Source organism: Macrotis lagotis, chromosome 5 (genome assembly GCF_037893015.1).
Source record: "Macrotis lagotis isolate mMagLag1 chromosome 5, bilby.v1.9.chrom.fasta, whole genome shotgun sequence".
In the NCBI taxonomy this organism is placed as follows: domain Eukaryota; kingdom Metazoa; phylum Chordata; class Mammalia; order Peramelemorphia; family Peramelidae; genus Macrotis; species Macrotis lagotis.
In genome coordinates this window covers 239158473-239170565 of record NC_133662.1, presented here as the reverse complement: position 1 = coordinate 239170565, position 12093 = coordinate 239158473, and the positions used below count along the sequence as shown (strand labels likewise).

The 12093-nt window shown below is 40.1% G+C and overlaps 1 protein-coding gene across 2 annotated transcripts in view; it reads right to left on the bottom strand.

The window, feature by feature from the left end:
- Nucleotides 1-681: 681 nt before the first annotated feature.
- NLK (nemo like kinase) overlaps nt 682-12093 on the bottom strand; it is a 130521-nt gene continuing 119109 nt past the window's right edge. Inside the window, exons 8-11 of one of the 2 annotated variants that reach the window (XM_074189027.1) lie at nt 6167-6253; nt 4517-4715; nt 3540-3633; nt 682-2120 (exon numbers count right to left, since the gene is read on the bottom strand). In XM_074189027.1, coding sequence (XP_074045128.1) covers nt 2066-2120; nt 3540-3633; nt 4517-4715; nt 6167-6253 — 435 coding nt within the window. In that variant the 3' untranslated portion in view covers nt 682-2065. Of the gene's footprint in view, nt 2121-3539; nt 3634-4516; nt 4716-6166; nt 6254-6600; nt 11466-12093 lie in introns of those variants that run through there. The other variant, XM_074189028.1, reaches the window with a different exon arrangement.

The following is a 12093-nucleotide window of genomic DNA, read 5'->3' as shown; positions in this document are numbered from 1 at the left end:
TCACCTTGCTTCAAAGTCCTCATGTATAAAATGGGTGGATTAGACAACATAAGATAACTTTTGGGCTTAACATTGTCTAAGTTTGTAAGTCACTTTCTAGTTAGATAGTTTTACATGTAAAAGTTCTGTTATCCAAGGAAGTCTCAAAACTGCCTTTCAACTAGATTGGTCGCCCTAACTGGAAGAAAAGGGAAGTAAATCAAACTGGGCCCCTGCTTTTTCACATGTCACATTTAATGGTTTCACCACCGTACTTCAAGTCTACATTGTACAAAGTGACCAGCAAGTGTGCCACGTAAACTGACCAACCTCTGAGATTGTACCTTTCAGACCAGTGTCTTCTCGGGCTCTTTTTGTAACTAAATATATTCAGTTGGGTTGATTCTCAGGAGCCTCATAAAAAAACCAAAGATATCACACCATCTTTGTTTAGTAGTTCAATGTTTGTTTCTTTCACAGCAATTAATTACTTCATTGAAGTTAAAACTTCCAAATATAACTTACTAAGAGTTTCCAGATTCAGCTCAGATCACTCAGGATGAAAATACTCTGCTAAATACAGATAACTTACAATAACTTTAACAGTTAATTGTCCATAACACACACCAAGGTTTTTTTTTTCTCCCCAGACCAATTTTTAAGATGATCCGTGAGTATTTCTTGTACAGGTGAAAAACAGTCTTCAATGTTCTTGTCTTGTTTTATTTTTTTTTTAAATATAAAAGTTGGGAGGGACATTCAAGTTTCAAGTCTCCACACTGAACTTAAAAAAAATAATCATCATCATCATTTATCATCATCATCATCATCATCATTTATCATCATCATCATCATCATCATCATCATCATAATCATCATCATCATCATGTGGAGGTAAACAAGCCAAGCTGTCTAGCTCCAGGAGGTAGAGGCCTTCAGTTGTGTTCATATATACATATGCACAGAAGAATTCAGTGTTCCAACAGAAAAGAAGTAGCCCAAAAGTCATAAGTTATTTACTACGGTGACATTTCAAGACTCCCACAGCTTTGCCTAAGGACACAAACACAATGAACATAATTCCCTATGGGCTGTTGTGGTTTTTTTGTGGCATTTTAAAAAAAATTTTTAATGTTTTTGTCTTTTTAGATTTTTTTTTTAAACTGTCCAGTGCAGGAAAAGTCTCACAAAATTTCACAGACCTAAAATGTGCAAGCTAGTTTATCGCTATACAGCAATGTTGGGGGTGCTCTTGAAATTAACCCAGAAATGGAATTATTTACATACATGAAAGATGCATGCTTGGGGATCTTTTATGTAAGAAAGAGCAGAAAAACTTCTAATAAAAATAGATTAAATATATATATATTTATATTATATATATATATTTATATTATATATATATATACTGGGTAAGGAAAACAGAAGTTTAGTCTTGCCTAGTCACAAACTCATTCTTCTCTACCCACAACATTTGATTTGAGAACAGCACACGTCACCATCACGGCTCTAAGGAGAAGCTAGTTATAGGATTTTGATCATCAGGTGGCATGCCCCTCCCCCTCCCTAACCCTCCCTTCCCAAACTGGTGTGGCCACAGGTGCCAGTGGATGTGGCTTCATGATTGGTCGCAGTCAAGTTCATTGGATTTCTTAGTTTTAGAAAACCCCCAAATCTTCAGGAATGGCTCAAATATAAAAATGTACGACTGTCCTTTATGTGTGTACAATCTCACTTCAATTAAAAAAATAAAAATAAAAACAAAACCAACACAGAACCAAAACAACTGTCCCAAATTTGGTTCAATTCTTGATTTGTTCTGAGGTGAGCCATAACAGCTGCACTAGAATTCATAAAACATGTGCAACTCTGGGTGAAATATTTTTCTTCTAAAAGCACAACCACTTTACAAGATTAAAAGTCTAGTAACATTTCTAAATATTATTCATATCATACAAGTAGTGGTTGTTAATTTAAAACTTCATTAGTAAAATTACAGTACAAGCATGATTAACCTCCAGAATTGCAAAGCCCAGGCTCCAGTGGAAAGCTACATCTTCAGTAGTACAGTAAGTCCCCTCCTTGGTCACTCCCAGACCAGAGGAGACGGCGGCATCTCAGATGGCTGGGCAACAGTGGAACTAAAGCAAAACAAAGTCGATGGAATTAGCTGAGAATCAACCCTGCACACATCTGCAATGATTTCCTTCTTCTCTTCATCTACACTGCTCCACCCCCCCACCCCCCTTAAAAATATAAAACTTGATTCACATTTCTAGTTTTCAAATTCTTCCTTGTTCTTTTGATTATCCTCAGAGTTACACTTGCCCTAAATTTGTATTTTGAGAATCTAAGACTAACTGGTGGGGGTGTCTATCTGTCTATCTTTATATGGTCCAGAAAAGGTCATAATTCACATCTCAGTTCTTGCAATGTCTCCTGGTTTGGATAGTCTAAACAAAGGTGCAAAATGTGGGGAAATTTTTTCCCTACCAAGGGACAGATAAGCAATAGAGACAATTCTGTGGGCAACTTGTTTCCTGCCTTGTATTGATTTTTTTTTAAGGCAATATGGGGTTAAGTGGCTTGCCCAAGGTCACACAGCTAGGTGATTATTGTGTCTGAGGCCAGATTTGAACTCAGGAACTCCTGACTCCAGGGCCAGTGCTCTATCTACTGCACCACTTAGCTGCCTCTGTATTGACATTTTTTTATGTGTATTCAAACACAGACCTTCTTAAAAGCCAGGGATAGATTCTTAGCTTTAGTTTCTCCCATGGTACCTTGTTCAAGTACCCATAAGTAGAAATAATTTAGTTTTGGATTTCTTTTGTACAAGAAGATAGAAATAAAAGATCAACTCTTCTATGTAAAAATTATAGATATGAAAATAAAATCTCTACTCAATAACTATAAGGGATATATTTTGGGTGGTGGGAAGAGACAGGTGGAGCAGTGAACTAAAAAAGCGAGGCAGAGGAAATGGAAAGAAGTAAATAAATTTATCAGAGATCCAAAACTAGGTAGAGAAGCAGAGAGAGAAGACTCTTAGAGGGAACCTTCACTCTTGCCATACTTTGCTCAGTGAATCCATTTAGGTTTTGGAAAAATATTATTTGAGTTAGTTTAGCAGCTCATTGGGGGATACTGCAAATCCCATGTCATAAAAAGCTTCAAGCTGCAGTAAGACTTTTGGGCCATGGGGTAGATGGAGCTGAACATCATGCAGCTGAAGGTGACATCTGACCCTGAGGTGTAAGGTCTCTCTGCAGCAGTGGGCTTCTAGATTTGAGAGAATCAAAGGGGTGGGTAGCTAAGAACCCAAACTAAACTGAAGTCAGGCCTGAAGATGGAGGCAAGAACTAACACCTGACCTCTTCCCATCCTTTGGTTTGCAAGTCTTAACAGAAACTTTTTGGTTCCTTGTTCAACAAAAATAAAGCTCTTGCCATCTATTCAAATTAAATGAGAAGTATGCTGAATAACTGTATCAGATGTAACTTTAATTCCAACCAAAAGCCCATCTATCACTAGGAAGAAAAGAAATGAGGCCCACATACCTAATGAAGCTCTTAAAAGCAGCAGACTGAGGGTTGATGCAGAGAGGCACTCGATTTCCTTTCTGCTGTTCCAAAATGAACTGATGAATAATTTCTGTGGAGCAAACACAGATCACATCATCTCTGCCAGTTCAGAGAAGCCTGCCCCAAATGATGCTTCTTATGGCTTCAGGGAGAGCAATTGCCAGTCATCTCAGAGGGAGAAGCCCGCTGCTTCCCTGGGACCCATCTGCTGGCACCACTGGCACGGAGAGAGAGGAGCTGCCGCTAAACTTGGGAGGAAACCGAAAGGAGACTCTTCTTGTGGTGCTGATGATCACTTTCAAGAACCAGCTGGCATGGGGCTGTGGGCCAGATTTCTTAGCCCTGTGCCCCCAGACTTTGCCATCTTAGCTGGATGCCTATGTGTTCCAAGTCTAACTTCACATTTAAAAATCTGCTTAGTTTGCAATGGAGAATACCATCTGTATCCAGAGAAGGAACTGTGGAGTCTAAATTTAGACCAAAGCTTATTATCTTCAATTTTTAAAAGTTGTCTTATGGATTATGTCATTTTGTTCTCTCTAATGTTTTCTTTCTTCCCTTTGGATCTGATTCTTCTCTCACAACACGATCAATATTGATTTATACTTAGCATGGTTATCAATGTAGAGTCTATATCAGATTGCTTTCTGTTGGGGGAGGGAGAAAAATGTAGAGCTCAAAACTTGCCCCCCCCAAAAAAAGAATTGGTAAAAATTGCCATTTTAAGTAGTTGGAAAAATAAATAAGACCAAGATTTGACTAGGATGACTCGAGTCCTCCTTGAGTGCCTGCCTCATTTTTAGCCAATTTGCCATACCCTGGAAATCCCCAGTTAACCTTTATATGTGTGTGTGTGTGTAGGGTGGGCTAAGGTGTCTGCAGAAGGCTTGGGGCCTGGCCCTTACATGTGTTGGACTCTTACAATCTAGCTACCACACATCAGGATCACTCACCTTTTACCTGTCGAACAGAACTGAGATTCTTCTCAAAAGTATCATCAAATTTGGGATTGGTGACGGGTTCAAAGTCACTGGTATAAACTCTTCCAGTGGAGGTGGAAAAACAACATTTACACATACAGGTGTGGTATCGCAGTCGCCCTTCATCTAGGTAGGGGTGGGCTAAGGCGTCCTTAGCAGATATTCTTTTGGACTGAAATCAGATTGGGAGAGAAGTGCATATTGATAGGACGTCTTTGCTAGACAAGTGTGTTCATCCTTATCTTTTAATCATTTATTCCAGTATAAAAGGAAAGCTTAAAGGGGACAGATGGGTTGCACGCCACTAGGGGGAGCCTCTGACTTAGAATCTAGTCCTCTGAGGCCACCATGGTGCTTGCCTTGAACTCACAAATCAGCATGTGAAAAATCCCATCTCTCATTGATATCATTGCCAAAAATTGTGGTCCACTGGACTGTTTAAAATGGAATCTTTCTCAAGGTGTCGGAGCTTTGATTTTAAATAATAGGCCATCAATCCCCAACTCTAGCCCAGCACCTGTAATTCATGCGGCCAGGATGATGGTGGCAAGACTCTGTAAGGAATACTTTTGAGACCTCTTGAGAACCCAAAACAAGGAAGCTTTTGAATGCATATTTGTCCTTCATTCTTGAAGAAGACCATGACATCAGGGAGGTGATGCTATGACATGCATGTAAATTGGACTTGAGTGAGGGGGGCTGTGCTAAGTCCCCAGCCTCACTTTCTCCTCCAGAGTCATCTGGGTCCGGTGACCAGCTTTGGATCAGAATAACTGGAGATGGTCCTGGATGCGAAGCTGTCAGGGTAAAGTGACTTGTCTAAGGTCACACAGCTGGTAAGTGACAAGTTTCTGAGGCTGGATTTGAACTCCCATCCTCCTGGTGTCAAGGCCAGTGTTCTATCCACTGTGCTTTTAGTTAGGTTGTAAAGATCTTTTTCGACAAGATTAGATTTCATTAGAACCATCACAGTGTAGGCAATTTGAAGAAACTAAAAAAAGTCTGATCAAAAAAGATCAAAAAAGCCTGAATTCCAATTTCAAATGTGTGTAAAGCACTCTACAATCTGAAATAGAATAATAAGCCAAGAGAATGGATGTCTCATTTTGTAACAGTCCAGTGGACCCCATGGGGAAGAGGCGTCTCAAACAGTTTTGGAGTGTTGAAGGAGCCAATTGTTATGGTCCAGAGCAAGGAAATTCCAAACTGCAACTTCTAGTAGTATATTTACAATAAAGTTAAATCTCAAAATGGCACTTCGGAAGCTGCTGTCCTAACATCAAATAGATTTAGGCAAGAGGAGGGGCAGATCTTTTCCTATGCTCTTTCTTACTTCTACACCTAATTAGACTTGAGATGGTGTCAGACATCCTGTTATGCTTACTGAGAGGGAGGGACAAGAGAGAAAAGATGGCACCTCTTCTCTTTACCTTTAGTCCTTAATACCATTGTTGAAAACCAAAGATTTGTGTGGCAAGATGCCCACTGGGCTAGAAACAGATGCTTACAAGAAAAAGATACTCCACAGGGCCATCTCTACCAAATCAAAATACATCTTTTAAAAAATAATTTTAAAATATACATTTAAAAAAACCCATAACACACCAAAACACCCTCACTTACTGGATCAAAGACCAACATCCTGCAAAGGAGATGAACAGCTTCATGTGTTGCTTGGCTAGACAGTGTATATAGTACAGGAAGAGATGGCTGAGAAAGAGAAGAATGGCAAGTATGTAAGCAGGTCACTGTTTAAATATCTATTGAATAAAATCAATTTCTGATAGGATAATCACCTACTTCAAAAGACATTGAGTGAAGCTTCTCTGAGGTACCACCTCATACCTCAGATTGGCCAGTATGACCAGGAAGGATAATGATCATTGTTGGAAGGGATGTGGGAAATCTGGGACACTATTACACTGTTGGTGGAGCTGTGAACTCATCCAACCCTTCTGGAGAGCTATTTGGAACTATGCCCAAAGGGCAACAAAAATGTGCATACCCTTTGACCCAGCAATACCACTACTGGGTCTATACCCTGAAGAGATGAGGAAAAAGGGTAAAAACATTACTTGTGCAAAAATATTTATAGCAGCCCTGTTTGTGGTGGCAAAGAATTGGAAATCCAGTAAATGTCCTTCAATTTGGGAATGGCTTAGCAAACTGTGGTATATGTATGTCATGGAACACTATTGTTCTATATAGAAACCAGGAGGGAAGGGATTTCAGGGAAACCTGGAGGGATTTGCATGGACAGATGCTGAGTGAGATGAGCAGAACCAGAAAAACACTGTACACCCTTAACAGCAACATGGGAGTGATGTTCAACCTTGAAGGACTCACTCATTCCATCAGTGCAACGATCGGGAACAATTTTGGGCTGTTTGCAAAGGAGAGTGCCATCTGTATCCAGATAAGGAGTTGTGGAGTTTGAACAAAGTACAAGGACTATTCCCTTTAATTTGGAAAAAAAACCCCAGATATCTTATTGTCTGATCTGGTTACCTCTGAGAATTCTGTTCTCTTTAAGGATATGATTTCTCTCTCATCACACCCAATTTGGATCGAGGTACAACATGGAAACAAAGTAAAGACTGATAGAGTGCTATCTGTGGGGGGGGGGAGGGGGGAGGGAAGCAAGATTGGGGGAAAAATGTAAAACTCAATATCTTTAATAAAAACAAATTAAAAAAAAGAAAAAAAGACATAGAGTGGAAACTTGAAAAGGAACTGGGCTTTTCCCATTAACTAAGATTTCAAAGCCAAACAATTGTTACTTCAGGGAATACATTTTAAATTTAAGTGATGACTCAGGGTGGGCCAGAACACAAAAGTTCCTCTAAATTCAGGCACAATGAAAACCAATTCTGTAAATATTGCTAAGAGTTCTATGTTCTTTTAAAGGCTGTTGCAAAGAAAAGAAAGTTAAGTATGCCCAGGGAAGGGCAATAATTTTTAAAAAGTAGAGAATATATAAACAAAGTAATTATTTGTATAACAGATTAGGATATAACCCCAGAGTTTCTATAAATGCTATCTAAAATCTAACAGACCTGTAAGAACAGATTCCTGAGAGTCTGTTCTTATTTTTATTTGCTCTAAAATTTCCCTCGGCCCTTTCCTTATTCTCTATAGTCTTAACAACTGGAGACCTCTCAGTTCATCTACTCCAGCCCTTAGTTTTCTGTACAAATCCCTGTGGTGACATCTGACAAATGATTAAAATATCTAGTTTCAACTTAAATACTTCTGGAGATGAGCTCACTACACCCCATGAGGGAGTCTACTCCCTACTCCTAGAGAACTCAAATTGTTAGAAAATTCATCTTTTGAAAAGAGCTACTTCCTGGCAGCTTCTACCAATTCCTCTTAGTTCTGCCTTCTTGAAACACGTCTAATCTAGCTTCCACCTGACAACGCTTCATCTGTTAGAAGCTCTTCCCTTTTTTTCTTCTTAGTTTTCGCAAGGCAATGGGGTTAAGTGGCTTGCCCAAGGCCACACAGCTAGGTCATTATTAAGTGTCTGAGGCCTGATTTGAACTCAGGTCCTCCTGACTCCGGGGCCGGTGCTTTATCCACGGTGCCACCTAGCTGCCCCAGCTCTTCTCTTCTTGAGGCTTACCACTCTTTGTTTCTTCATTCTTGAAATGACATGGCCTTGAGCCTTGAGTTCTCCAATCATCCTGGTCTTACTGCCCTGGACATGCTCCAGAAAAGAGCCCAGTACTCATCACTGAATGTAACCCTCCAGATGCAACCCCAAGAGGGAGAAAAGGCAAGGGTCCCATTACACTAAATTCTCTTAATCGAGTCTAAGACTGGATTAGCTTTTTTAGCCATCATATCCCATTATGAGGTTCCAGGAATGACTATCTTCCTGTATGTGTGTGACTGTCTTGGGTATCTCAGGGCAGAAGTTTTGCTTCTACTCTCAACAGGCCCTCCTGAAGATCCCAGACGACTATCATACCACAAAAATCTGGCCCAAGACTGGAAATAACTACATTGGCAGCCCTTCGGCATTATGCCACAATGACTGCAGAAACTAGAAAGACCACAAAACAATTTATTTTAGCCTGTTTTTAGCATAATGCTCCAGGTATCACCATTGTGGTTCCTTTACTCCAATCCTTACTAATTCACTTTTGTGGGTGGGGAAGGGGGAGGGAGAGGACAGGGAGGGAAAGATAAAATTTTTTTGGCATTTTTTTTCTCCTAATGGCTTAATAAAAAAGCATAACCTTGAAGGAGTAGTCTCTCCCTTTCCTTCAGGCTAGATAAGTTCTAAATTTTCTGCCAAATGTGATCTCACTTGATTTATGAGCTATTTAAAAAAAAAAAAGAAAATAAACCCCTCAGCAATTTCCATTGGCTTGCAAAATTGGCTCTGGCCCATGGTCCACTCAAACAAATCCTGTCTACGAAGTGACAATTCAAAGGACAGCACAAAGTCTGTACTTGAAGAGAAGCTAAGGTTCAGATCAGTGAATCTTCTCGGTTGGTTCTGGAAACTGAAAGCTGGCCATGGCCCGAGGTCAGATCCTTTATAACCTGATCTTTTATTACAACAAAGAATACACAACCATCCCCGATTTCTTCAGGACTTTCGTTATTATAACTTTAAGCATTGTCTCATTTGATATTGCTATGGGTAGGCCTGGTTTGTGAGATGCTTCAAGTCTGAGTTCCCAAGAGACACAGTCACACACGGTTTAGCTTAACAGGGGGATGGGGAAGGAAGGAGCTGTATTATCCCAGTCCAATGCAGTATACCAAGGTATCAAGGACTTCCCCAAATATTCACTGGCTCCAATCAAGAAGACATTTCGAGGTCGAGTTAAAAAAAAAGTAGCTTAACTTTAATAGGTATATGAAGCCTGGTAATTCCAAGTTTCTCCCCCGCCCCCTTCCTTTAACTTAAAAAAGAACAGAATTCTCATATTGGTCCTAATGGATACTACGATAGTTCTACTATAAAACTAATACTGTATTTTCCATGGAAACCTATTTCCTGGGTCATGAACCTATGAAAGCAAAAGCTATCTCAGAAATGATATCTTTGTACACTTCAATGACAGTCTGGGAAGGCCATACTTTAAGGACCCAGCGATTTTATCAGTATGGATACTCTTCACTAATGTAGATCCCAGACCCTCTAGACAGTCTTGGAGAGTTGCTCTCAAAAAAAAAAAAATCAAAGCCCTGTGGCCAGTCAGTGATTAAACTGGTAGCCCCAGTCTTGATTGTCTTGGTATGACCTCATGGTAGAACATCAACATGCCTCAGCTCATGCTTCATCTGCATGTCCTCAAAACCCCAGGGTGTTTCGTAGTAAGATATCAGAATAGGAATTTAGTGGAGGAAAAAGGAATAATAGAAACATAACTGCCCCCCCAAAGTTTCACATTTCTTGAATTCTAGAGTCCCAACAAGATAACTATGATCATAATGGATTTCCCATGTCAGCCACAAGCTCTCTCCTTAGCTTCATTGTGAAAGTTGCCTAACCTTGTAGTTTAGGATCTTGGCATGACAAAACTATATCCAGTTTTCAAGAAAATTCATGTTAAACTTAAGTCTTTTTTTTTTTTTTTTTAGGTTTTTGTAAGGCAAATGGGGTTAAGTGGCTTGCCCAAGGTGGCACAGCTAGGTCATTATTAAGTGTCTTAGACCGGATTTGAACCCAGGTATTCCTGACTCCCCCAGGGCCGGTGCTTTATCCACTGTGCCACCTAGCCACCCCTTGTTTAAGTCTTTAAGAACTTAGGAGACAATTTTCATTATAAGAGGTATCCTTCACAAGCACAAAGGTCTGGTGGTCTGGTTCTAATGTGGGCTCTGGGCACATGATTGCAGTGATAGTCACCAGGCCTTTCCTTCCTTCACCATTCTTCAAGAGGACTAAGATGAGATGAGCCAAGGGTTGGAGGTCCTTTAGCTTTTATTGAGTCCTTTGTTATATTTATTAGTTTATAAAAGTAGAGAAATGAAGCTAGAGAACTACAAGCCACTTTCCAATGGAAATGAAGACAGTCTACCTGAAATCACCTACATGAGACCAATGAATCTGCAAAATTAAATTCATGGATTTCATTTGCAGCAACATTTAAAAATATATATTTATTGAATATTTTATTTTTTTAACCAATTACATGTAAAAACTGCAATGAAATTCTAAAGTTCCAGTTTGATAAGGAACAACTTCCTAATTATTAGAACACAAAAAGGAATGGCATATCCTGTCATTGGAAGGCAGTTCAAGCAGAGGCCTGCATAGTCCTTGCCTTCACGGAACTTATTTTACTAGGGAAAGGAGAAGATCTAAAAGTGCTTCCTAGTCTAACTGGGGGAGAAGTCAAGGTTTTGGCATTTTCAGCAAATGAGTTTATCTGAGCTTCACCTTCTTCACTCTAAAATGGGCTTGAGGATATCTGTGTTCCCTATATTAGACTGTTATTCATAATTATTTTGGTGCCCCAGTGGACACAGAGATGAGTTTGGGTTTTCTCAGTCACTTTGTTCTTTTTATTAGTCCTCCTTTTCCTTCACTGCCCTACAAGGTTGATCCCAGATCTCCCTGAGCACACAAAAAAGGTGTCCATAATAAACGCATTCAAAACAAAGCTGGCTGGGCAGTCTTAACTTCCTGAGAAACAGCTCTTCCAGCTCTGCCCAGGTCAGACAAGTTGGGATCATTTCTCCTTTCTTGTTTCCAAGTGTGTATTAAAACAGACAGACAGAAAAGATGAATCAATTTATTTGCATCATTCCCTCCTCAGAAAGACAAATGGTAATAATTTAGTGTCTGATGGGCTCCACAGGTGAGGAGCTGCCCTGGAGTTTGCAGCATTTCAAATTCCATTTTCTTCCTCTCTCCCACACTTGCCGTTATTCTTGAGACTAGTTTAGGCCCAGGACACTGCAATGCAAAACATGAAGTAAAGGACGGGGACAATTCTCACAGGACATGCCAGAAGAATCTCATTAAGAAAAATCCACATTCTGCAAGACACTTCCAATCTCTGGGCAGAAAGAAAGAGTCTGACATTCCTCCCATTAATCATTACCAGCCTGATTGTTTGATTCCCAAGCAAATCCACAGGCTAGTCAGGAATGCAGGTGTGGAGATGAGTCACGAGGACAGGATGTTCCATTAATGACCTTGATGAACTGTTAGCGAGATGCCTCAAAACGACTGCCTCAATCATCATAAGCCAACGACAAGGTCCTGGCAGCCAGGGGCAGAGCTGGCTCGGGGCTTGTTCGGCTGATGTGATAAAGATCTCTTCATTGTTACATCCAGAGGCCTCTTCTCAAGCCTCTGGGTGCATTCTGCTGTCTGTGCCTCTGCTAACACTTCTTCCTGTAACTCTCTCCCTTGGGTTTCTTGATATTGTCTCTCAATATTTATTCTCTTTCTTGGTGATGTCATCCTTTCCTAGCATTTCAATGACAGATTCTATGTTTATATGATGGGTTTTTTTGTCCTTCCTTCTTGAAGAAGACCACAGCATTAGGAAGGTGATGCCATGACAAGCACATGATAT